Below are 26454 nucleotides of genomic sequence, written 5' to 3' on the forward strand. Positions count from 1 at the left end.
GGGGAAGGAGGAGAAGGGGACAGGGATGGGAGCAGGGTCGGGTCGGGTCGGGGGAAAGAGAAGGGGAGGGGAGGAGAAGGGGATGGAGATGAGAACAGGGATGGGACAGGGAAGGAGGAGAGGGAGGAGAAGGGGATGGGATGGAGAAAGAGAAGGGGAAGGGAACGGGATGGGATGGGGAGGGGAAAGGGACAGGACAGGGAAGGGGACAGAGAAGAGGAAGGGACGGGGATAGGGATCACAGAATCACAGTGCCCTGCTTTGCAGGTGATGGATTTGGGAAGAATTCACCTTTATTTCTAGAAATCCACAAAAGATGGCAACCAGAAAACGAACATTTCAGACCTTAGGTCTCAAGGAATCTTTTGTTCATTAAAAAAAAAAAATCCTTCTTCAGGTAAATCCCAAGCTAAAGGTGTTCTCTCTTCTGCCCTTTCAAAGGAAGGGGACATTCACTTCTCAGTGTTCAGCTGCTCTCTGTGAAGGGGTAAATCACAGCTCAGTGACTGAATTACCTGTGGCACTGGAATGATTTTTCTACCAGCACAAAACACAGGAGCCAACTGTGTTAGTGGCTGCCAGAAGGTTTGTTACCATTATTGCTATTTATTATTTTCAATTTTCTGAAAGTTTAATCATTACCAGGTCCCAGATCCTGACTGGGAACTTCTTTACCAACAGCACTGGATAATCCACAACTCAACAAGGTTTAACAACACTGAGAAACCAAAACATCATCACCTGCCTGCTGCCATTTCTGGTTTAGTGAAGGAATTACAAAATCCCAGCCACTGGCGTTCTCCAGCTGATGTTCCTGCCACTCATCACTGCTAAATGGGAGTGCTTGTGTGATCATCAAACAGGATAAACAGCAAGGTAAAGGTATGGCCTTAGTCCTCATCCTGTAACTAGTGATTTGGTGCTGGTTTAAGTCAGGAATGACCAATTTAGTGCATTTCAAAGAGTAATTTTCAAGAGTTGTTTCTATGTATATAAAAAACTTCCCAGGATGGTTGGTCATTTCTCACTTTTTTGATTTTGGAATTCTGAGGACACTGAAGATTTCTGTAAAAATATGTGTTCAACTTTCTGTCCCGTGTGTGCAGACACGAGTTAAGGCTCTGCAAGCACCCAGGAGCACCCTTGGTGCAGAAAGTGCTCCATCAACCCAGGAATTCCACCACCCTCAAGCAACTCTGGGCAAGGACTGGAAGGCTCCCTTTTGGCAGGACTGCAACAACTCTGGTACAAACTGTATTTTATGAGATACTGACCTTTATTTTTGCAGAATGAAACTCGGGCGAAACATTAACACCCAACCCTTTGGTCTCTTCAGTTGGTACTTAACGAGAGCTCCTGAGTTGCTCAGAGGCCCAGGTGGTGCCCACACAAAGGCTGAAGCTGCAGAGAGTCTGCTCTTGCTCTCTGAGCTTCGCTTTCACTCTTGACAACTGAAAATATAACGACTTGTGTAATTGTCAGATGACTACCTTGGAACAGGCACGAGAAGACTGGATCTGTGACTCACAAAAAGCTTTCTGTGTCCCCATAAAGCACAGAAGAGAGGAGATAACCCACTTTCATGTTGCAGTCAAACCACAAGCTAATCCAATTAAAGAGAGGACATAGGAATGCAGGAGACACCACTGGTCCATCAGGGCTAATATCTCGTTTCTTGCAGAGTTCAGGCCTTAACACTTCAGCAAAAAATAAATATGAGGCACAAAATCCCTTGCTAATAGTGCTGTGCTCTCTGTGATAGAGGAAATAGTCTTGCTGGCCCCTGCAGGGAGCTGAGAGTGTCCTGAGGCATAAAAGCTGCTCACCCTTTTCTTCATTTGTGCAGCAGCGCACTTGGTTACCACGAAGGGAATAAGCAAGGCCTTTTAAAAAGCCATCCTTTGAATTATAGCAATGGTTGTTGCTTGTCTCAGGGAATTCTGAGAGCTCATCACACTCTGGGTGCTCAGCAAATCAGTGTTTGTGTACAGGGATGTGACAAAAGGGAAACCAACGCTCTGGGCACCCACTCGGAGATTTCAGGGGTGTTTTTCGTCCACCTGCAAGAATTTATATTTGTAAAAGGACAGAATTATCTTTCACTGGGAAGACTGTTGGCAAGATTAACATCGGTGCAGAATATGAACTAAACACGGAAATGATCCTAAAACAGAAAGAGAAGCAGAAAAATATCACTGCAAGAACACATTTTGGATGTGCCTAAGAGGCTGCTGCCAGGGTGGGGGATGTCAGGGGGATGCAATCCAAGGAACTTTACACTCCTGGGTCTGGTCCAAAAGATCTGCAAGTTGGTTTTTTTTTCACGTTTATTCTTCCTCTCCGTGCAGTGGACCTTGGGCAGGACTCAGTCACAATAAGCTGACAAGGAAATAAAGCCATTAAACACTAGAGGGAAGCAAAAGACTTGGAGTGCAGCTTCCTGCTCTGGAGCCTCCTGGGCAAAGCTCCCCGGGGCTTCCCTTCCCGAAAAAAAACCCCTGGGGGAAATGACAGGAGGTATTTGCAGTGACATTCCCAAAACCCCCCTTAACTGAGGAATGTGTGTTAGGGGGGGATATTGCCCTGCAGGTCACATGGGAGGGGAAAAGAGAAGGATTGAGGAAAACTTTTGTGTTGGTTTTCAAACAATTCCGTGGGATCTGCACCTCAACAATTCATTTATTGGGTTGATCAGGACCCAAACTGTTTTCTTTCCTCTGGGTTTCCTACCTCTTTTTAGCAGCTGCAGCACTTAAAAAAGAAAGAGTCACACTTCCTTTAAAAAAAAAGGAAGAGTCCCTTCAGCAATTGTCTTCAGAGCAGCTCATCTGCCGAGGGCCATGTACAGACCTCTAGAAATGGAGTGGTTTTTGCTTAGGAATGTCTATTCAGGTCTTTATCCTGCTTCTCTCAGGTCCCCAGTGTTTATTCTTCCCCTCAGAAATTTGTTCTGTTAATGACTTACAAGTAAAACTCCGCTCAGACTGGGAGGCAGAAGGGAAATGGGGACAATCTGGACTTCATTTCAGACAAGTGGCAGACAATGACAATATTTAATTTCAGTGGTCTGCAAAGCAGGCCCTGTGGGTGCTAAATCAGCTCCTCCTGGTTCCCAGCTGCTTTCCTGGAAAATCAGATCCGTTGCCTGGAGACAAGAGAAAAGTGACAAGATGCCCCAGCAATAACCCAGCAGAGACCAGTAAAGCCCCACAGCAGCACCAGAGAGGGTATTTAGGATGGTGATTCACCCCAGGGAAGAGGTGCTATGGAATGGAGTGGGATTTCCAGCCAGGGAAGAGAGCAGAGAATACTTTCACCAGAGCTGGACGAGCAGGTCAATAATCTTCACTTACTGAAGTTTGCGCTTTTTTTTGCCACTTTTTAGTTCCATATCTTGCTTTGATCCTTCAAATTCCTGCCCCTGCACCGTCCATCCAAGCAGCAATCCAAGCTGTTTCCATCAGTGTCCCTGGAAGAACTCTGGTGCCAGCTGGGATAGTGCTCAGGGGGTGGAAACCCTCCAAGAGCAGAATGTGCAGCAGGAACTTCGCAAGGTGTTAGTTCTGAGAGGCAAAGAGGAATCTGGGCTGGGAGTGAAATCACATATTCCAGCAGGATGTGTTATCTTCCCTTCTGGACCTGCAAAATTAAATCCTGTGGAAGAGCTGCCAGCCTTCCCCTCTGATGGATGGTTTGAACTCCATCTCTGACTCCATCTCCACCCGTTACACAACACTTTTGGAGAGCTACGATTTCTCCACGGGCCCCATGACCCTGTCAAATAATAATGTCCCACGTGGAAAGGATATTGGAGTCACTGGAATAACTTATTGAATCCAATCTGCACTTTGTAAAGCACTTTAGGATGCTCTGAGATGAAACACACTGCACAGCTCTTGGGAAGAATTAGCTAATGCTGGCTAATGGCTCAGGTAGCATCTCCAAAGAGCAAGAAATAAAAACCAACCTTAGCTGGAAACTCCATTAAATTCTCCTTTATTTCTTAAACACTAGGAATTACACAGCAATGACAAATGGTAAAAGTTAAGCAACAATAATAATGAGAATTAATTCAGTTACAACAAATTAAAAAAAAACAACAAACACAAACTTTATGGACTAAGTCCTTCTCTCAGTCTGGAGAGGAAGCAGAGTGTGCACAGAGCTGAAAAGGGTCTAGTTCTAGTCTCAGTTTTAACCCCTTTCAAGGTCACTGCCAAACAGCCTTTCCTTGTCCCACACCAAGGGCTGACAGTCCACACATTACCCTAAAAGAGACTTTGATTTCTCTGCCCTCATTGAGCCTCAGTACTCACTGAGGAGGAACTGCTGTAAAAATTAGGGATTATTACTATTTTAACTAACTGACCATAAAATGCATGTCTCAGGAAGCCAGGGAGGCTGTGATGAGGCAAAGCCTGCAAAGTGACAGGCAAAGGAGTCTGGTAAGGTGCAGCATTTAATTGGTACAGGGAGATCATCATCTCAAATAACTTGGGCAAAGCACATTTACCAAAGTGCTACACACTTTAAAAAGGTGTTTCTCCACAAGAGGCAAGTTACAGCCCCAGATTAGGGAAAGAAAGGCTGAGATGAGAAAGAGAGAGAGAAAACCAACCTGTCTGGCACTGCAGTGAGTTGGGGACAGAGCAGTGGTCCTGCAACTTGAACCTTTTAATTTTCACATGCAAGATCAGCTACATGGAACTTCCCCCCAGTGCCAGAGACTGACAGACTGCAAAGTGCACTGTGAAAAAACCTGAGTGGCTTCTCAGCACTATTTAAGGGCAAACAGCCTTTGATAATCCCTCTGCATTAAGAAATAAACAGCCAGAACTCTTCAGTTTACCGTTCCAGTTGTCCTTTTCTCTTTTTTCCAACAGTTTGAAAACACGACTGTTTGTCCAGCAGTCTTCAGCCAGAATTTTTAACACCCTAAATTACACACACTGGATGTGGCAGCTGCTTTTTGAAACCCACTGCTGTGATCAGCAGGCAAATCACTCAGCATGTGCCTCTCCTGAAGGAAAAAGGGCCACAATCCCAACTTGACCAGCCCAGGGTTATGCTGACGTGTCTGACCATCACCCAAATTCCAACTAGTGATCAAAGCAAGGATGAGGAACTCATAAAGCTCTTCCTAGTCCTTGTTACAGAGAACATATCAATTTTTCTCCCCTTAAGCTGTTTTGCAGCCTGGAAGTCCACTGAAGTATTTAAATGCCTCTGGAGTTTCTGAGGAGCCCCACTTTGAGCTGGTGTCTCTGTGAGCTGTGCTCAGCAATTGGAACTGGCAAGTGAAAATCTCCAGCCTTTGACTCACAGACATGAAAGGGAGGGAGAGAGACATTAATGACAATTACTTGAGACTCTGCCACCCTGATGGAATAACCAGCAGGGCCTCCTGCACCTGCAGGAATGCAGCCTGGGTTTCAATCAGCCCCAGCCCTAAGGCAGGCTGAGAATCCCTGGCTGTTTTGGGGAGAAGCAGGCAAAAAAGGGGCCTGGGACCAAGCCCAGACCCTCCTCTCCATGAGTCATGGGTCTGCCCAACCTGAGCACTTTTGTAGAGGTGATTCTTAAATGAAGAAAAAGGCAGTTAATTGCAAATCCCAAGAGGTGTCTGGAGAGCAGTGGAAGGGCTAAGCAAACTAAAAGATAAGGAACTCCACCTCTACTTATATTCTATTATTAATATTTACCACTTGAAGGCATTAAAAATAAGGGTCCTCACTATAATTATTCTTTCACATAGACCCCACTAACAGAGAGAAGTATTGACATCTAAAAAAAATGCACATGGACCGTTTTCTACCCCTATAAAATTGTGCATTGAAGTTGTGATGTCCAACCTTCTGAACAGACAGTGCAGCTCCTCTGGCACACAGGAGGCTTCACCCACCATGCTTTTGGCAGAGCTGGGCAGCTGAGCTCAGCTTTTCAGGGCCATCCCACCCAGTGCAGCGTCCCTGGGACCTGCTGGGAGTCCTCCCGAGCCCTGGCACACACCAGGTGCTCGTGGGAGGAGGGAGGCGGGGTCTGGAATGGGATTTAGATGTCTGAGAACATTGGCATCAGTCAGACGAGACACCCAAGTTGGCAGGGGCAGAAAGAAAGGGGTCCTGGAGACCCTCCTGCCCCCAGTTCCACCCAGTCACCAAGCCCACACACTCATAAAGCTCTTCCTAGTCCTTGTTACAGAGAACATATTAATTTTTCTCCCCTTAAGCTATTTTGCAGCCTAGAAGTCCACTGAAGTATTTAAATGCCTCTGGAGTTTCTGAGGAGCCCCACTCTGAGCTGGTGTCTCTGTGAGCTGAGCTCAGCTCCCTCTGCCCCTCTCTCCAGACCACCAAAGAGTAGGTTGGCAACCCTGAGCCACCTTCACCCTTGGCAACCCTGAGCCACCTTCACCCTTGGCAATCCTCAGCCACCTTTCACCCTTGCACAACTCACTGTCATCGTGCTCACAACCTTTTCTCCTGTGCCCCAGGGACCATGGGAGTGCCTGGTTTGGGAATGGTGCCCCAGAACACCCCAGGTGGTCAGAGGAGCTGCATAGAACTGTTAATATTCCCCAGCTTCCACGGTGCTTTAACCTGCTTGGATCACAGCACCGAATCACTCCTGATTTTTTGGCATCCCCACCTGACACACTGTTCATATGTAGAACTCCCCTTCAGCCCACGGCCCTGCTACCTCAGGTATCCACTCACCAAAATGCCAAAATCCGTGAGAATGGATTAATCTCACTCCTGGACTGCCCTTCTCAGGCCCTGGCCCACCAAAATTCCTGACAGGCTCTTCAGTGCTGCTGCTCCTGAGGAGCTGCTCCTGTTACCAACCTGCCTGTGCTGGGATCATACCTGTGGGTTGATGTGCACACGAGCTCTGGGTCCACCCAAGGACTGCAGGAAAATCACCTCCCAGGTTCCACACAGGAGTTCAGCCCCCTCCAAAGCATTCCTGGTTCTGATCTAACTGAGACTGGTATTTTTACAGCACTGTAACTCCATCAGTCAAGTGTCTGCTCCTGCCAAATATGATTTGGTCTGCACTGAAATGAAAACAAACAGAGTGAGAAATACAGAGTTCAGCTTCCAGAGCTCTTTGGAGCTGAACCCAATCTACTCGTGGTCGTTTATCTGCCTCCCTTTCCCCTGCAAAATGAGGATCCTGACATTTCCCCAGTCACAAAATGAGGTATTTATATTGCCATTTGGGAGGGCTGTGCTCTTTGTGCTTCACCTGGAACGTGTAAAGTGCTGTGTGACACTGATTTATGCCAGCCCACGGGGGATCAGGCTCTGCTATTATTATTATTATTATTCTGATGAATGCACTACATGGAAAGATGCCTGATATAATGATGGCTCCGGAGCAGTGATGCAGGTTGGTTTATTTAAAGCAATAACATCAAAGCAAAAGGTCTGCTGATTCAGCTCATAAAAATCATTGATGCATAAAACCAACAATAATATTGAGAAAGAAGAGGGGAATGGAGGATTGGGAGACGAGGAGGAAAGGCAACCCAAACCCATAAATGCACACAAGACAGTCTAACTCTTTCAAGAAGCATTTGCAAACACCCTCAAGTCTATGTGGGGAAAAAAAAAAATCTATGGGAACTGGAGGGAGATGGTATTAAGAAAAGTCATCTCTCTTCCACGTTATCTATCTTTGGTTGAAGCTTCTGGTCCAGCCAGCAGCTTGGGAATGTCTTCATTTACAATATTCCTTCCTGAAATCTGAAAGCAAATGGAAAGGGAGGTCAGCACCTGGAGAGGGATTTCAAACCTTTCAAATGAGCACAAAAATATGGATTTCTCTGTGCAGTGACAAGTGACTGTTTGCAGTCAGCCATGTCCCCAGTCCCCCCTCAGAAATATATATAAATGTCCCCTCACAAAGCCCCCAGTGAGACATCCTGTGGATAAATTATTGCACAGGTCACCTCTGAAAAATGCAGGGAAAAGTATCCTGAGAACTCCAGCAGGGACAGCAGGTCTGAGGCAACTCCTGGGCTCTCCAGACCATTCCCTGCTCGGTATCATTTCAGTCCCATTTGTTATATTCTAAATTCCTCTTACATGAGTCATGGAATCTAGCAGCTTATTACAAGCACTGCTTGACATAAGTGCTACTCTACAAACTGAGGCACAACTCTCAGGATTAATACTGGGTAAGCAAAAGGAGATTCAGCCCCCAGGGAGGGAGAGCTGTTTGCTTTTGTTGGATGAAGTGAGTGACTGCCCATAAATCAATTCAGCTCAAAAACACTATCTTCAGCACAGTGTTTTCTCCCCAGACAGCACTGCCAGGACATTTTTGGGACCCATCTCCCTCTGAGGTTACAGTAGAGCTAAGCCCTATTCCAGCCCTGCCAGGCATTCTTTTTTCCAATCAAGAAAAATTCGGGTTTGTGCCACGCCAAAAGCTTTCAAAAGTCCTAATCACCACTTGCATCTTGTGGCTCCACGATGAAAGGATGGGCAGGGAACTGGCTCCTCATTCCTGCTGCCATTTGCCAGGGTGTTTATCATTCCTGCCTGGGCTGTGGCTTGGTCAAGCTCACGGATGGACTGAGCTGCTCCCTCCTGCTGCCCAGCAGAAGGTTCCTGCAGCCACCAATTAGGGGGAAAGCAAGTCATTATTACCTTTGTCTAAATCAATGTTCTTTGCTGGGAAGCTTCTGGCTTGCTCAGCCTTCTCCTTCAGGATGTTGTTTTTGTAATCTGTGCAAGGGTGGTTCAGACAGACATCAGAATATTAGAAGAAAACAAGAGTTTTATAGGCAAGACACAAGATCAGTCCTTCCTTGATGTACTCCAGGCCTTCAGATTTCTAGGAGTGGAGTTACTCAGCCACTCAGCAGCAAAAGGAAAGCTGCTGCCACCTCATTTTTGCCCCTGGCCCTAATCAGTCGTGGATATTTCGGGTTCCTGCTCCTCACAGGTACCATAGATTCTCCCAGCACGTAACAGAAAGCTCTGGATCATCCACTCAAAGCTCACTTTGAGGTGACTGATGCAGCTATTTGGGGGATTTTCTCTCCTGGGACACGCAAAGAAGAATTTTTGCAACCCACCCTCTGCAATTCCTCTGTTCTTTCCTTCCAGTTTTGTATCTACCTCTTGTTTAGTGGGGCCTTTACAGCAATTCTGTAGCTCGGGCCCTAAAGTTTGTCAGCCTGTTCTTTTAAAGGTTGTACCTTTTCTGGGGGTGCAAAGAGACCAAAAAAAAGGGACAACTGTTTAATTGTTTACAACCTGATCACCTGTAAGATGAGCTTCCTTCCCCTCTTTTCAGTGTTTCATGTCCCCACGAGTTCCAGTGGGGTTTGTATTTTCCCTTTTGTGTCTTAGGACCTCTGTTGCAAATTTTTTTTCCTGCCATTTTCCCCAAGTTTATTTGCCCTAATTGCTCTCACAGATCTGGATAGAGGGCCTAAATATTCACTAAATTTTTGACAGGATGGAATTTGACAGTTAAACCAAAGTGGCTTCAACAGGAGATGGACACCATGAACTCAGCTATCCCTGGATTTCCCTTCATCCCCATTTCCACACCCACTTTCAAGAGGTTAAAGAGGAGGAGGTTAAGTCACCTCAAAATGGGCATCCAAATGCCATTAGAAGCTCCTGAGCTACAAGGAGTTGTGACCTGGTTTGGCACAGGGTTGCCAGCTGACACATACCCAGCCTGATGTCTTCACTTTTGTGTGGGGTCAGATCTGTTGTGTCCACTGTAAATTCCTTAAGGTTCACATCCTTCCTGTAAAGGGAATAACAGTGGAATATTGTCACATCCTCTAATAGCTGTCTCCTTTCACACTTTTTCACAATACCTTTTCTAATGGGACTTTGGGGAATTTAATTTATAGTGTTTATTTGGTATAGCTGGATCTCTTTTTTCCCCCATATGTTTGTCCAGGGCTTAGAACAACGGGCAGCCAACCTGTACTGGAACTTCCCATCTCTTCCACTTCAATAATATAAAATAAACCATAAAGGAACCCAGATACATGATGTTGGCCCCATTCCGTAGCAGATCTGTGCATTATTCCTACACCACTAATTCCTAATGATGTCTCACAGAACCAGGATCTGGGAATCAGTTCCCAAAGCAGAACAGGAGGAAATGCAATTGCCAAACCAGCCCTACAAACCACTTTCTCCTTCTAACCAAATCCTCAGCTGTTTTAGGTTCTTAATGACAGCTGAGGAAAGGGGCCACAAGTTCATTTTCATGCCTTTTACTCCTAAATAACAGACCCTGTAATTATACTTACTCTCCATATTTCTTCACGTTATATTCATAACCTGAAAAGGGAGAAGAGACAGAATGAGCAGTCAGGGCCAGTGCAACCAAGCCCCTCCTCTGACAATGATAAACCCTGGTATCTTTTCACACTCTCCCTTATTTGTGCTCCTTACAAGGGTCCCTTTCACAATCCCTCCAACACCCAGGAATTAGAGCTTCCCTTTCCTTTACTCACCAGCTTCCCAGTGCTCTTGATGGATGACCAGCTATGGGAAGCCACAGCCATTGCCATACTTCATTTCTTTCCACCTCCCATTTATTACAAAAATAGGAACCCCACCTGTTATCTCTGCTGCACTTGCCCATCCCCAGCTCACCCCTCAGCCCTGCATCCCTCACATGCTGCAGGGGCTGGTTTTCCTCAGCCTCCCACATCCAACCACCCCCTCCTGTTTCACCCACCCTGATGATTTCAGGCTCCTGTTCCACAGAAAATCCAGGGCTCTGTCCCCTCCCTGTTTGGGCCCTCGTTGGATACAACCCCAGTTTGTTGGTGCTGATCCCCTGACACACAGATGAGGGTGAATGTGGCACTGCAGAGAACACTCCAGCAGACAGACATTCCTGGGACTTGCTTTTTGTGGGGCACCCAAAACCAGTGGTGTGGAAGTCACCAGAAGATCTCAGTGTCTGTTTATCTAATTCTTCCAGGGTCACCCAGCCCAGGGAGTCCAGCAAGGACTTGGACATCTGAGTTCCCAAGGGACGCACATGAGCCTTCTGCTCTAAATAAATCCCACTTGTAAAGAGAAGCTGTCTGGCACTTCTAACTTTCTTCTCCCTTCCAACTCAGCAAATCATGAGTGGTATCTGGCCAAAGGCTGGTTCTTGATGACCTTGGAGGTCTTTTCCAACCTTAATGACTCGGTGAAATCGAGGCCTGGACGTTTTTACACCCCACTAATTAATCCAGGCACCGGCACCTGCAAAGACTCCCCCCTGTGCAGGCTGCTGGTTTGCCAGGAGGGGATCCCTGCCTTCAGCAGGAATTACTTGCAGGATCATCCCAGGATACCCCCCTCCAAGCAGGACAGGGCTGTGATTTTCCTGGCACTCACCTCTCTGCCGGCGCTTGCGGGTGACGAGCACCACGATGATGAGGAGGACGATGAAGAGCAGCAGGGTGGCCAGGATGTATCCCAGCTGCTGGAAGAAGTGCATCCTGCTCTCAGGGATGATGACATTTATCACATTGTGGCCCCTGACAACGTTGGGGTCTGAGAGAAAGGCAAACAGGTTGATCATTGTGATTGGCATCCGGAGCAAAGCAGGAGCACACGTGGGGCTGTTTGTGGGCACGAGAAGGATGTTCAGGGAGAAACTCTTCTGAGCTGCTTGAATTAAGGAGCAAATCCCTGCCTGATTTACAAAACCTCTGATTTATCTCAGGTGGGAGATGCCTGTGCTCTTCACAAGACTGTGATTTCCAGGAAGATGAAGTTTTAACAGTGACTGTGGCACGTTCCCTTCCCCCTGCCTGGCCATCAGTGCTTATTGCAGAGGGGAAGTTCAGAGAAAAGCCACCCCCAAACCCAGCCCCAAACCTTCCTGAGGGTAACACAACCCTCCTCTGGGTCCCTCACAACACACACCCCACACTGCTCAGGCTCCAGACAGAGAAAATATGAAGCAGCCCCTCCCTGCCAAGGGAGGTTATAATTTACGGAGTGGGAGGAATTTTCAACGCCAAAAGAATAAGTTTTCCTTTGAAATGAAATAAAAATCAATAAAATAAATAAACCAAGAAAAAAGCCCACAAAGAAAAGCCAAGATTCCATTCCATTTGTGGGTGCAGCAGCATTTCAGTTCCACAGCACTGGAACTGGGGAAGGGGAGCTCAAAACTTTTACGTGGAACATTTTTGTAGGTCTCAAATAAATAGGTCAATGTTTTACACATATAAAGAGGAAGTGACTTCTCCGCTTGCAACAGGCAGAGGAATGGACAAATCCAGCCCTGGAACAGCCTGGAAACCCATAAGACTGTGCTGGGAGAGGTTTTTCTCTTCAAAACAGCTGAAATGACACTCTCACCCCCCCGACAGGGAACATTCACAGGCAAGAACCAGGATGGAGTCCTGGCCTTCCATTCCCTTGGGAGTTCCCCCTGCAAATCAGTCAGAGGGAATAAGGGGAAAGATGGGGGGGAAATACCTCAAAAGCCACAGTACCACTTAACAGATGTGTTCTAATGTGAGGAATGTTGACATTTCTGGAAGTGCTGGCACAGTGACTGGTTCCAGTTTGTCAGGGAGTTCGTTTCCAGCGTTTAAAAAAACACCAACAAACCAAAAGTAAAAATCAAATAACGCAAGAGTGGATTGAAATAAACACTTTGAAACCAGAGGTGACAGTTTGCTAATGCCAGCAGCAGCCCTAGAAAATGCAAAAGTTTGAGCAATAGGCTTTGTTCTGGTAGCCCAGAGCTCCACTCCAGCAGCTTCCAGTTTATCCTGGCACTGCCAGATGCCATGTGCTCCCTGGCTGCACTGCTGGAAACTATCCTGTGTTTTTTTCACCACTGCCAAGCTACAAAAATACCCAACCAAAAAACCCACTTGCAAAGCTGCAAACAGTACTTGTGACAGTTCTGCTTTATCACATCCCTGGACCCTGGAAGGCTCCTCCAGCAGCTGCCACAATGAGATGGTGCCACTGGAGCAGCTGTTGAGCCAGGAGTCAGCAAACAAAGGCATCCTATTCCTGGCTTTTTGCTTTCCCACAGTCCTGCAGGATTGAGAGCTGAGCTAAACTTTAGGCAGCATTGGAGAGGTCACTGTGACAACAAACAGTGGAAACAGAGATTAAATAACTTCAGGCCTCCTTGGCTTACTCAAGGAACGCTAAAAATACTTGTCACACCAGTGTTTAGGCAAAGCACCACTGGTGGGCCTCAAAGTGCATCATCAGGAAGGAAGTAGAATATAACCCATTTTATAACTGGGGAAACTGAGGCACAGAGTGGCAGCTGATTCAGTCACACCAGTGAATTCCAGTGCCCAAAACAGGATCATCAAGGTCATACAGACTCTTCTCCTCACCCTCGTCCTAGGCCAGAATTCAAGCTGAGGTGATGCAAGTTTATTCTGGAATCAAGATCTGATCTCTCAGTACATCTCATGCCCATCTGTCTCCAGTTCAGCCACAGGATCTGGCTTAATGACTGAAAAATAAGTTGTAAAGAAAACTTAGATCAGGGGTTCCTTACACTACTTTCCCAAAGTGTCAAGAGCCAGATTCTTCTGCTGGAGAAAACGGAGAGTTCTCCACCAAGAGAGCTCACAAACCTGGCCACGGGGCCTGTTTTCTGTTCAGGGCTGGCAAAGGGTTGTGAATGGTTCAGCACCAAGCAGGAGACGCAGCAGATGCCATTCTCCAGCATCTTTGCTCCAAAGCAAACCCCGAGTAAAACTGCTCTGGGTTAGCAGACACACAGCACAGTTACACTGCTGGGACTGGGAGCAGAACTGAGCTCCAGCCTCTGTTCCAAACAGGACCAAATTTCCTGTCTGGAAACGGCTCCAGGCCTTTTTGGAGCAAGGCCAGGAGCTGTAGCTGCTTGCTGAAGCAGCTCATTGTTGTGCTTTTGTTACCTCCTGAGGTTTCATTTCTGTTATATTCCCCACCATTCCATACAGTTTTCCAGGGAATGGGGCAGCACCTCAGCCCGTGGTGCTGCACACTGAGCAGGGCATGTCCCTGCAGGCTCCTCAGCAGCAGTGGGTTGGGACAGGCGCTCCGGATGTCTCCACTTCTTGCACATTCCCATGCACTCAGCACATTCCTGTGCCTGGTGCTCTCAGACCAGCTGAGGGTTCACTGCCCGGAGGGGCAAAGCTCTTCCAAAGGTTGCTCTTTCCGACAGTGGAAATGGCTTTTCCCAGGAAGGAAAATTCCTCCAGCGCCGAGGCTGCCAAACTGAGACAGCCCCTGGCAGGTTAAATCACTTGGAGGTTCCATCTAAGCTCTGAGCAGGTAGGGAACTATTCAGCAACAGCCAGGACAACATCCAGGAAAGAGAGGAATAAATTCCTGGGTGGACAACTCCGAAAACAAGATCAAGTTTCCATCTGCACAGCGTGAGCTGGAGAGGGCTGCAGGCAGGGACGCTGAGATTTGGATGTCCTGGTCTCCGTGTCAGCCCCAACAGCCACCTCTCCTTAGCACTGCCAGGGTTTTCTGGACACCAACCTCAATCCCAGGGGGGAGGTTTAGGTTTCTGTGACTTGAGAAAGCCAATTTCTAGAGAAGAATAAACCTATTTAAAAATGTATGAAGCGTATCAAAATTCTGTATTAAACAGCCAATAAATATTAAACCACAATGAATATTTTAAAATGTTAATAAAGAGCTATGCCCAAAAGACTTTAAAAAAAATATTAAACTTGGAGTTTTTTATTTTATTTTTCTGCCTGAATGAAGCGTGATGGTTTTGAGTTTGGACAGGCTGTCAGATGATAGCTCAGTGCAGTGGAAAATATGAAAATTGGTTTAAGATGCAAAAAAAAAAAAAAGAAAAGCTGAAGGGTGGAGAAAAATTCCTGGGGCTTAATTCTGCATGGTCTGGCACCTTGCACAGCCCAAACACCCGTGCAAAGGGGAGAGAAGCACTGGTGAGAGTGGTGGCATGTTGTAACAGCACAAGCAGCATCAACCCCCTGCCCACACCTTCTCCTGATCCCAAAAGCAAGGAGGAAAGGGAGCCTGTTCCAAAAACAGCTTGTTTGCCTCAGGGCCTGTCAGCAGTGAGAGCAGAGCAGGCTCAGGACTGCCCTGGAGCAAAAGAAACAGGAGCTGACGTGGTGCCACCACAGCACCGCGAGCAGGGCCAGCGACCCTCAGGGGTGGGACACTCAGGGATTTCCCAGATTTCCCGGAGTGTTCTGAGTTGGAAGGGACCCACAAGGACCACCGAGTCCAACTCTTGAGTGAATGAACTTCAACTCTTCACACTCCCCTCCTGGTGGCTCCTCACTGCCCTGGCCATGCACCCAGCTCTGGGTGTGCCCAGGGAATGGGAAAAGCTCGGGAACAACCGAGGCAGGATGACCCCTGAAACCAAGCAAGAGTTCTGAGATGCTGGAATTCTATTCTGAGGGGATGTTACAGACCCTCGCTCTGAGGGATAAAACATTAATGTTAAGGGACAAGTGGTCCCCTGTTCCAGAGCTCTGCCTACGGATGTTGTGTACCAATGAAAAGAGAACAGAAAGGACAACTTAGTAGTCATGAATTAGATAGAATGGACATCCAGGGAGACAACCGAGCTGAATCAGGGGGGTTTTCACAAGCTCCCAGTACGTAGTCAGGAAAAATTCATGACAAAGAGGACCCTCTTGAGGCTGAAGGATGGGAAAGAGCACCAGAGGACTCCCTAAAAAGACAGCTCCGTCTCAAGCTCCACCTAGACTCTGCCTATTATGAACACGATAATTAGATTGTGAAATTAAATGAATATGCATGGATAGATGTTGTAATCACTCATAAAAACTGTATAAATTACCTGGCCTTTCACTGAGAACTTCGGAGCCAGTTTGTCCAGCGCGAGCTGGCTGGTTCCCCAGCCTTGCTCAAAACAAATACCTTTGCTGCTTAAAGACTCAAAACTGTCCCTGAGTAGCCTCATTTCTGCCAATTTTGGCATCGCCCCAGAGGCACAACTGGTAGAGACCCACCCTCAACCGCTTCCTGAGGCTTCCAGAGGCCACTCACCTACGGCCGGGGCGACGTTGTGGGTGGTGAGGTTCACCACCTTCCTCTCCCTGGCCACGGGCTCGGTGACGGAGACGCGGTAGATCCTGCGCTCGTGCAGGCCGCAGTAGTGGTGGTGCAGGTGGCAGGAGTAGGTGCCCTCGTCGGCGCTCTCCAGCTCCGAGATGCGCAGGGAGAAGTCGCCCAGGGCGAAGGCGGCGTCGGTGACGTTCATCTTGCGGCGCACGAAGAGGGGCCCGTAGGAGCGGCGCTCTCCCGAGGCGTACAGGTCGACCAGGCGGTCGGCGCGGTCGTGGGGCACCCCGGGGGGCTGCCGGTCCCAGTGCACGACCTGCTGCTCCTCCTCGCTGTGCCGCTCCGTCCAGATGTGGTTGCGGTTGACGCAGGGCAGCGTCACCGTGCTGCCCTGCAGGGCCACCACCACCGGCTTCTCCCCGTCCCAGAACTCGCCGGCCTCCTCGGCTGCGGGGGAAACACACGTGGAGTTGTGGGATCTGCCCGGCTGGAAGGGGCTGTTGCCTTAAGGGTTTTCGATTTTTTTTGATTTTTCTGATTTTTATAAGTTTTAGAAGTAGTTATATAGCAGAAGTAGATTTTAAAAGCAGCTGCGTTCATTCCCTCACCCCTCTGGTTCACATTCAGGTGACAGGGTAGCCAGACAAATGAAGGAGAGGGTTCTTGTTAATATGATTCCTGGTGTTCAGAATCACTGAATATGCTGAGCTGGGAGGGACCCACAAGGATCATCAAGTCCAACTCCTGGCCCTGCACAGGCCCATCCCCAAGAGTCACACCCTGTGCCTGAGAGGATCATCCAAACACTCCTGGAGCTCTGGCAGACTTGGGGCTGTGCCCACTGCCCTGGGGAGCCTGGTCAGTGCCCAACCAGCCTCTGGGGGAAGAACTTTTTCCTAATATCCAACCTGACCCTGCCCTGACACAACTCCAGACCATTCCCTGGGTGCTGTCCCTGGTCCCCAGAGCAGAGCTCAGTCCCTGCCCCTCCTCTGCCCCTGCCCAGGCAGCTGGAACTGCAGTGAGGTCTCCCCTCAGTCTCCTCTTCTCCAGCTGAACACACCAAGTGCCCTCAGTGTACCTGTATCTTCTATACCCTTGGTCAGTGCTTTAAGCAAGGCCACTTTCTTTTCCTTATAACTGAGAGTTAATCTCTTGCTGCAGAAAGCAGGAAGCAGATTCCCTCTCCAGACTAAGAATGGAACGAGGATCTTGGATGTGCTGCATCCCAATCCTCCGAGCAGGAAATGCTTTGCTACCCACAAACACCCTAATTGCTGGAGGAGTTGAAGCAGCTCTGCTCTGTATTTTGCTCTTGAAAAGGAACAACAGGAGAACCAAAAACGCAGCTGAGCAGATTGGGGCTCGCAGGGTGTGAGCAGCAGCAGAGGAGATGCACTTCCCTCCTCTCCCATCAATCCTCCAACAGCTTCCCCAGCACAACCAGCCCCAGCAGCTTCACTTGGGGTCGATTTTAATGATGTGGTGGTGGTGGCTGTGTGGCATGGGTGGCACACACTGCAGCTGCCAGCAGCTTGCTTCTAGAGCTGGGCTTAAGGTGTGGTAACTCGAGGTGGGTTTTTAAGTACAGACTTCTCAGGGCAAGCTCAGAAGCCAATGTACAGGGCAGGTCTTTGTGGCTGAGCTGAGTGGGGATGGACTGTCACCAGGCATGTGCTGCTGCTGCAGAAGCAACAGGACAGTTTTGGGGATTGGGCTGCCAAGAGTAAACAGGCTCCACACCAAGAAAGGAGGGAGGTTCATAAACACACACACACTGAATGAAATCTCTGAAACTCAGGGAATCAGACAGCAAAGCAGCACAGCGAGCACCACGTTCTGCTGATGCTTCCCAGGCCTCTGGTGGCACCTGTGCCCTGACCCTGCAACTGAGACAACATGGGAAGAACCCTGCATGTTCTTCTCGAGCAGAACAGCGTGCAAGGCCTGCAGTGAACCAGCACACACACCCCACTGTGCATCCAAGAGCCCTGCTGGCCACTGGTGCTCCAGCTGCCAGACCAGGTCCCTCACAGGAGGGACACGGAGCTCTCAGCCACACCTACCTTTCTTGGTGATGGTGAGCTGGATTTTCACAGTTTCATACAGGTGGCAGTAGTGATGGTGAAGATTACAGGAGTATATGCCTTCATCACTCTCTGCAACACCTGGTACAGCAGGGAAAAGAGGGGAAGCTGAATGTTTTATTCTCTTCGTCATTTACACTGTTTCCCAAATCCTTATATGGATGAAAAGGGCCTTTATACAACTTAGTTCTAGGGTGGGTTAAACAGAGACAAATCACCTCACTTAATCTAATAATTTGCTCAGTTTGTTTGCCCTTGGAAGGCAGGTATTTGTATTAACAGATGGAAAGAGAAAGCTGATTTAAGTTTAGCTAAAGCAGGCATAGGATGAACGACCATCCAGTGTTTATAGCTCAGGAAATTAAATACAATCAAAGGCCCACAAAAACCCCAAGTGGTTTTCAGGCTGTTACAAATTCTCTTTCAAAATGTGGCTGTTTCAGAGGCAATTAGAACGCTATTGTCAGTGTTTCAGAGAACCTCACAGACTCACAGAATAATTTAGGTTGGAAAAGACCTCTGAGAGCACTGAGTCCAACCTGTGAGCAATCACCCCCTTGACAATCAGCCCAGAGCACTCAGTGCCACGTCCAGTTGCTTCTTGGACACCTCCAGGGACGGGGACTCCACCACCTCCCTGGGCAGCCCCTTCCAGTGCCTCACCACCTTTTCCAGGAAGAAATTCCTCCTGAGAATTAGACTCACTGGACTGATATTTATTTTTCCTATAGAAAAAGCACTGTGAAACACCCACTTTCACCACAAACCACCAACTTAAGTCAGTCATGAACCCTCCACCCCTCGAGACAGCGCAGAGTGAAGAGCTCCCGCCTCGTACCTTTGATCACCAGGGAGAAGTTGCCCTCTACAAAGGCATTCTGGGGCATGAGGATCCTGCCCCGGTTGTAGGAGCTGTAGACACGCTGGTCCCCAGCAGAGTACATGTCACAGAGCCTCTCCATCTTGTTGTCCCCGTAGTAGGTGCTGTGCACGTCCCAGTGCACGACGCGCTGCCGGTCATTGAGCCGGTCCTGGGTCCACACCATGCGGTGGCTCTTGCAGGGCAGCACGGCCTGGGAGCCCAGCACAGCACTGATGTTCAGCACAGACACCACCACGCTCTCTGGGTTGGAGGCATCAGCTGGAACTGAGAGCCAAGGAGCAGAGAGCAGAAATCGGAGTTAACGGTGTGAGGACAGTAGAGGAGGACTCGGATCCGCCCCGGAATCTCTCTGCGCGTCTTCCGCCCAAAAGTGACCTTCAAGACCAGCACAGGGCACTCTCATGGGCAATTATGAAATATCTTGAGTTGAAAGGGACCCACAAGGATCATCCATCCAACTCCTGGCCCTGCATAGACACCCCAACAATCCCACCCTGTCCCTCCAAACACTCCTGGAGCTCTGGCAGCCTTGGGGCCATGACCAAACCCTGGGGAGCCTGTTCAGTGCCCAACCACCCTTTGCCTAATAAAGAAATGTAATACAAAAATTTAACACACAGATTTCAGTCAGTGAAAGCAATGTCTGTGTGATGTCTGTTATCAGGATTGTACACCTGACCCGTCCTACCTACCCTTCCTACTCTTAGCCCCCAGTTTAATCAAAGTTTAGAGACACCAGTGCATGGGATGCATGGCTCCCATCCATGGAAGTTAGCAGTCAAACCCCCAATGCATGCCATGGATTCTCTCGTTTCTTCTCATGATCACAAAACCAGGCAGATGACAAAGATGTCACTCACCTGAATATGAGCACACAGAACCTGTCAAAGCAGAAAATAAAGAATGTTACTGACAACAAAAGGAAGAGAGAACGACAAATGCACTCAAAATCAGCCACCTCCTCTGTTATTGTTCCATCAATTCCTCCCTTCTCTGTTAATATTTATGTATTACCTTGGCTGTTTCTCCTCACCCTCCTGGCACACACATTGCCTGCCCAGTTAACGCTGCAGTGCTTTGGGTGACACTGCAACTCTCCCCAGCTCAAGTGACTCAGATCTGCACAGGAAGGACTTTGCAAGGAGTCAATCAACGCCTTTGTTTCCACATTTCTCCGGTCCAATCCCTCCTGCTCTTTGTGTAGGAGGGGTCTAGAAGGTCTCCTGGCATCATGATTTGAGAGCAGGATTCAGATTCCCAGCACAAGAACATCATTCATCTCTCTAACCAGTCAAGCCCAAGTGGGCTCCATCAAGATTAGATGTTTTGTCCTGCTAATGTCAGAGGCACAGTGTCCTCCTGACAAAAGCTGGACTTTTTTTTTTTTTAGCCCTGGAATTTATGAATTTCAAAAGAGAAAATTAACTCCAGACTGGGGCTATTTTAGCACTAATGCATGGGCTGAGGACAAACTCTGTTTCCTTCCCTTCTCCTATCACAAAAGATTGGGCAGGGACAGCAGAGAACAAAACTGGGCAGCACTCTCAGCTGAACTGCCAGCTCAAAACCACTCCAAATGTGAGCTATTTTTTCTACATTTACAATCTCAGTCTCACAAAGAGAAAAATAAATTCTTGGACAAAGTCTGCAGTCTGTATATAAAAAAGAGACACCATAACTCCACCATCTGATTGTCTCTCCTAATAGCCTGAAAAATGCCTAATGAAGATATAACCTGTCTCTGGAAGTCAGGGCTTAGATTTAGCTTAGAAAAACAAAGGAATGGTACAAAGCTTTTTCCAGCAGCAAATCAGGCAGGAAAAATCAGTCTCAGCTGTGACAGGACAACCAGCATCCACTTTATTAGTGTAACAAGGCAATGCCCACATGTCTGGATGGGTGTTGTTTGCCCCAAGGAAATAACGGGGTGTCAGGACACGGAGAGGACTTGTGTGCTCAGGAGGGGTGTCAGAGCTGGGCTGGCAGCACAGCCACTGCTCCCACAGCCCTGTATTAGCAGCCAATTGATTTGGTGCTACAGAAACATCCTGTCCTGGCTCAGCCAGAGGAATGAAAGCATTTACAGCTCCCTTTTCCTCCTGCGAGCTGATGCAAAAAACACTGAGCCCGAATTCCGCGTCGTAAATCCGTGGGCTGACAAAAGCATCCACCTCGGCTGTCCAACAGCTCTGCTCAGCAGCCTCTCACGGCCCTGAGCTCACACCAGCACCAGCCCCTGGTTCTGTACCTCCTAGCTGGCCCTGCTGCCAAGGGAAGGACCACCCAGGCCCTCGCCCTCCATCCCACCCACCCGGGCCCGTGGCCAGGTGAGGCTGCTGGAGCCTGGTCAGCCCCTTCTCCAGCACTTCCAAACACAGCTCCCTGTAAAACCAGGGGCTGTGAGTTTGCCTGCGATGTGACAGTGTTTAGATAAGAAAAGCTTGTGTCTTGTGGGTTTGGACAGCTTCTTTTTCCCTCCACTCCAAGCCTCAGCCAGCAGCTCCCCAAGGAGCAGGGCAGGAACACGATTGCTTTACTTGACAAGTCTTTCTGAGGTCTTTCTAGGTCTGTCCCTCAGTGACCAGGAGATGCTGCTTCCTGTTGGGAAAAAGGAAGAGCCTGTGGATGCCCTGCTTGCATTTTCCTTTGTTGAGTGTTGCCACACAAAGCTGGACAGCCCTGGGTTGCACCACAACGAGCCCATCCAAGATAAAGGCACAGTTAAATATGGTGTGGGAGCTCAGCACAGAGACGTGGAAGAAAAAGGGTTTCTCACTGCGTGTCTGTGCACACAGAGCCTGGAGAGAAGCTTTGGGTTTGAAACCTGCCCTAGGTTATAACCCATACACTCAGACAACATGGCAGGTGCAAATACCAAAAAAACCCAGTGGCATTGCAGCCAAGAAGCAAAATTCTAGAAGGGGAAGAAAGGGCGAGAGGCACCAGACAAAGGAGGAAGAACTGATTGTTCTGATCCCCCAGAAATGCTGGAAATCTGCACCCATACATCAGGTCATGGATAAGACCCAAACTTATTTGACAGAGCTGTAAATGAGATCACTCAGAAATCTAAGGAATCTGGAATGTCTCCGATCCCTTCTCCCCTGGAGAATATGGAATTTAAAACAACTGACCTTCAATAACCCGAACACAGAGCAGCAGTGAAAGAAGGGATAAGCCTTTTTCTCTTTTCAGTCTCCTCCCTCTGCTGTGGGACCCTGCTCTGCCATGTGAGACAAGCCAAGTCCCCCAGCCCTGCTTTTCAAAGTGATTGTTTGTGTAACACAGGAGCTGCTGAACAGGGACAGACCCACAGCCCAGCAAAGGTGACAGCTCATGAACTACAGGACTGGGGTCAACTGGAAGCAGTTGTTTTGGTGAGTCACACTTCCCAACCTGCAGCTGTAAAACCAAAGACTGTTTGTGCACTGGGCGAAAGCTCTGACTTTTGTAATCCCAGGACCACAGGACCTGGAGCTTCAAAACCCCCAAACACCTTCAGAGTTGTCAACACAGAACTCACTGCAGCTTTCATTTTAAAATTCCAGGTTCCACGTGATGGATAATCACTTTGTCTTCTCTGCGAGGTGTAACCACGGGGTGGGAAAAAAAAGAAAGAAAGAAAAAAAAAGAACCCCAAAGACATTTATGTGCTGCCCCTTGACACATTCTGTGCTGACTCAGCAGGATGCCAGAGGTACTCTGTGGTCCCACAATATAGGAAGAGGAAAGCAGCCTGCAAAAGTATTTCTTAATCCCTTGTAAAAAGCAGAGCCAGCTCTTACTTCTTGAATCCCATCCACTTTTCAAGCAAAGAATTAAGCCACAGAAACTGTGGGCAAACCAGAAGCCCTCAGGCTGTGGAAGACGAGTTACATGCTCAGAGCTCTCTGGGCAGTGTCCTTGGAGCAGGTCAAGCAGAAAACTGTCCCTTGAGTCCTGCCTGAACCATCCCACCACTTCTCTCCTCCCGGGGCAGCTGCTGCTGAAACCACCGAGTTCCTGCCTCACGCTGGAAGATGAAAAACTACCAGAGCAGAAAAGGGAACTGCAAACACCACAAGTGCCAGGTGGCTCAGACACTCCACGGGACGTGACAGCAGCAGCTCTACCTGCTGGGGCTCTGCTGAACTCAGGAAGAGCCTGGACACTGATCCAGCAGAGTGAGGATAAACAAAGAGCTCACTGGAGAAATGTGTCAGAACCCACCAGGTGTGTCAGCAAACAACAGCCTGTGAGGTTCACACTCCACTGGCCTCAGTAAGCTCAGCTCATTATTCCTTTGCACACCTCCAGGATCTCCTGCTCTGTCTCAGCTTCTTTTTCCCCTTTCAAAAAGGAGGTGACATCTCCTCCCTTTAGGAGCACAGGGGGCTGGTCCAGCCCTACAGAAAGGACACGTCCTTCACAAAATCTGTATGTGCCAGACTCCTTGCCAGACTCCTCCTTTCTCCCATAAATCCCATTGTCTATAGAGGGGGTTTAATGGCCTCTGGAGAGCCATCCCACAATTATTGCAAAAACAGCAGCCTGAGCCACCAAGTTGTTTCCAAACCCTGTGGGGAGTGGCCGTGGCTCCATCCTGACTCCCTGGGGAGCTGACCCCGTGTCTCAGAGGCCACCATGGCTTCTGATGCAGCAGCACCAAGGTGGCAGCCAAACAAATGAGTTCTGTTCTCTTCTGGGAGCCAGCTTTTTTAAAACCCGCTGGCCACCAACGGGGAAAAACATCAGGGCTCATCTCAAAGAGGCAAAGGAGGGAGATGCTGAGCAGTGCAGTCCCACCAAGGCTCCTATTTACCACCTGCCCCCAAACTGGCCTGGGACTGCAAGACTAAGCTTTTCAGTAAAACAAGATTTCCCTTTCAAAGCCCACAGATGGCCAAGCCAGGCTTTGAACTGGGCTTTTATCAAAGTCTCCGTGTCTGTTTATTTTTAAAGGCTTCCTGGGACAACTTTCCCAAGAGCAGAGTTTTCTGCTTTCGGAGAGGATGTCAGGGCTGCAGAGCCCTCAACCACCCAGCCAGCCCCAACAATTCCAACACCTCCCTGCAGGTAGGAACATGCCCCTGAGTCGGCCCAGGGCAGAAATGTGCTGCCTCTGCAGAAAGGGAAAAGCCTTGTGTCTGGACAAGAAGCCAGGACAGGATCCCAAACTTTCTGACAGGCAGCTCAGATATGAGCTCAGCTTTAGAAACCCTTCCCTGCTCTGTGTGCTTCACCTTGGCTCCAGGCCCAGGTGGAAGGGCTTTGTGGAGCCATTCCAAACACGGAGCTGTTCCTCCCTGCCAGACATTAACACTTGAGGGTGTGGTGCCTCTCCAGGAGGGACCATCTCAGATTCCCTCCCTGCCCATCCTCACTCGTTTTGTGTCACAGCCTGGTTGGTGTGGGGACAGCAGGACTCAAAGGTCAGGGCAGCCTGGCACAGGGACAGCTCATCTCCAAAACACACCCGAGGAGTCTGTCAGGGATCATCCCTCCTCAGGTGGGACACCTTTGCCTCCCCACAGCTTTGCAGCAGCCCAACCTGCTATTCCTGCCCTGGGTGCTCCCCGAGCTCTGCCAACGTGCTGAACCTCGCTGGGGAGCCCCTGGACTGGCTGGTGCTTCTGGAATACAAGATGTGGCCTCTCCTCCCTCCCATTAACCCACCCCACACACTCCTTTGCTGAGCCACTTCACCCTTTCTGTCCCTACGACTGATCCCATAAATTGCCAATTTATTGCCCTGAGGCATTGCAGGCATGGGGATGGCATGGAAACTGGATTAATCAGGGGCCAAACTGAGAACTCCTCACCTTCTCCCCACTCAGAGCTGAGCAGTTTTGAGGGGCTCAGGTGTTCAGCCACTGCCTTTCACCAACAGGGCTGGGAGGAGCAGGGGGTCACCAGTCCCCACAAAGCTTGTACTCCTCACTTCCTACTCTCAGCACCCTGAAAGAAGTCTCTCCACACTGTTCTTAGAGCTGTGTTTGGTCCTTTGCTCGCAGGTACCTTCATCAGAGCCCAAAGTGCTGCAGGTGTGGATGTGCTGGGGCTTTGCAATTAATCCTCAAATCCCCTCCTGCCCCAAGCCTTACTGGGGTGTCTCTGTTGTCTTGGGGACAATGAATCTGCTTTCAGCTCTTACAGAAAACTGTGATTAAGGAAAAGGTACGAGCCCTTCTGTTATTTTAAGCTCATCAGACTTGTCCCCATCCCTTTCTTGCACCTTACCCAAAAGTGAATTCCTGTGTCTGTCTTTTTGCTGACAGGACAAAAACAAACCAAAAAAAAACCCCCAAAAACCCCCACACATCATTTTTTAGCTCCATCTGAACACTCAAACACACACACAGCAGCTGTTTTTGCTTCTTCAAAAGTACAAAATAACTTTGCATCCTGTAAGTCTGACTGGGTGAGATTTACTGTACTCACACTGAAGCTTATTGTTTTTGAATTTGCTGATCAGGGTAACTGATAGGAAAAAGCAGATTGCACAAACATGCTGAACAGAGCACTGCTTCAACAGCCTCAAACATTTCTCCACTCTCTCCCCAAAAAAGCAGGAGAAATCCATGATTCCCTCCCCTCCACGGTCGAAAACACAGCTAACTCAGGAATCTGAACACAATCTTACAAAGATAACAGTTCCAAACCTCCCAGCAAACCTCCAGCCCCGTCCTCTGCAGCTGAAACACAACCAAGTAACAGCTCAGAACTCACTTTGCTGAAGCAAAATGTGCCACAGGAGGAGTTTTACAAGTTGCTCCATTTCTTCAGCTCCTCCGTGTTTTCGCCTCTCTTGAAAAACAAGTTGAAGACTTTCTTTTTTTCCTTAACTTTTTTTTTTCTGTAACTGGAAAACACTATGACCTCATCAATTTACATCCAGAAAGCTGTGGACAGCAGCTCATATTCTGCAGAATTACTCCACCTCCCAACTTCCAACTCCCCACCTCCCCTCTCACTCCACCTCCTTCCCTTCCCTCACGCTTTCTGCAGATCCCTCTGAACTCCCTCTCTTCCCTTTCCCCTCCCTCTGGGTCTTTCTGATCTGCCCCCGACTTTGATGTGAAAGTTTTATCGGGTGAAGTTGGTCCCACACAGCTCTGGGCTCACAGAACAATCTTCCTCCCTCCCCCTTGGGATGGAACTAATTTTCCTCGGGCTTTACTTGATCCAGCTGTTCCTGCCTTTGTTTGACACTCATCCAGCTGTCTGCTGGAGACTGGATTTATTCTGCTGCCTTCCATGGTTTTTTGATCTTTGTCTCCTCATATGGTTTTACTTCAAGCTCAAGTCTCCAAAGACAACCCAGAAAACAACATTTACTCTGTCCTGTAATTTGTAAGCGAGGGCTGGATAGCAGGAAAAGGATAATAAGGCCTAACAACCTAATCCTTGCAGGTGACTGAATTAGCCAGGAGTCTTTTAATGCAAGGCTTGCAAG

The 26454-nt window shown here is 48.6% G+C and overlaps 1 protein-coding gene and 1 long non-coding RNA gene across 2 annotated transcripts in view; one reads left to right on the top strand and one right to left on the bottom strand.

Moving 5' to 3' along the window:
• The window catches only part of LOC113976705, a 5410-nt gene extending 567 nt beyond the window's left edge, over positions 1–4843 (top strand). Inside the window, exons 2-4 of the long non-coding RNA XR_003537148.1 lie at positions 442–585; positions 682–882; positions 3386–4843. This is a non-coding gene — a long non-coding RNA (uncharacterized LOC113976705). The remainder of the gene's footprint in view (positions 1–441; positions 586–681; positions 883–3385) is intronic.
• Positions 4844–7382: 2539 nt separating this feature from the next.
• MXRA8 (matrix remodeling associated 8) lies at positions 7383–25979 on the bottom strand. Its single transcript, XM_027702123.1, has 10 exons — positions 25728–25979; positions 19880–19900; positions 18975–19283; positions 18116–18217; positions 16035–16496; positions 11382–11540; positions 10292–10322; positions 9698–9774; positions 8658–8735; positions 7383–7748 (listed from the first exon to the last, which is right to left on the bottom strand). Exons 1-10 carry the CDS (start codon positions 25774–25776, stop codon positions 7723–7725), a joined length of 1314 nt encoding a protein of 437 aa, XP_027557924.1. The 5' UTR covers positions 25777–25979; the 3' UTR covers positions 7383–7722.
• Between the last annotated feature and the right edge of the window lie 475 nt (positions 25980–26454).

The sequence above is a fragment of the Neopelma chrysocephalum genome, unplaced genomic scaffold (genome assembly GCF_003984885.1).
Source record: "Neopelma chrysocephalum unplaced genomic scaffold, ASM398488v2 Primary Assembly neopelma1_180, whole genome shotgun sequence".
In the NCBI taxonomy this organism is placed as follows: domain Eukaryota; kingdom Metazoa; phylum Chordata; class Aves; order Passeriformes; family Pipridae; genus Neopelma; species Neopelma chrysocephalum.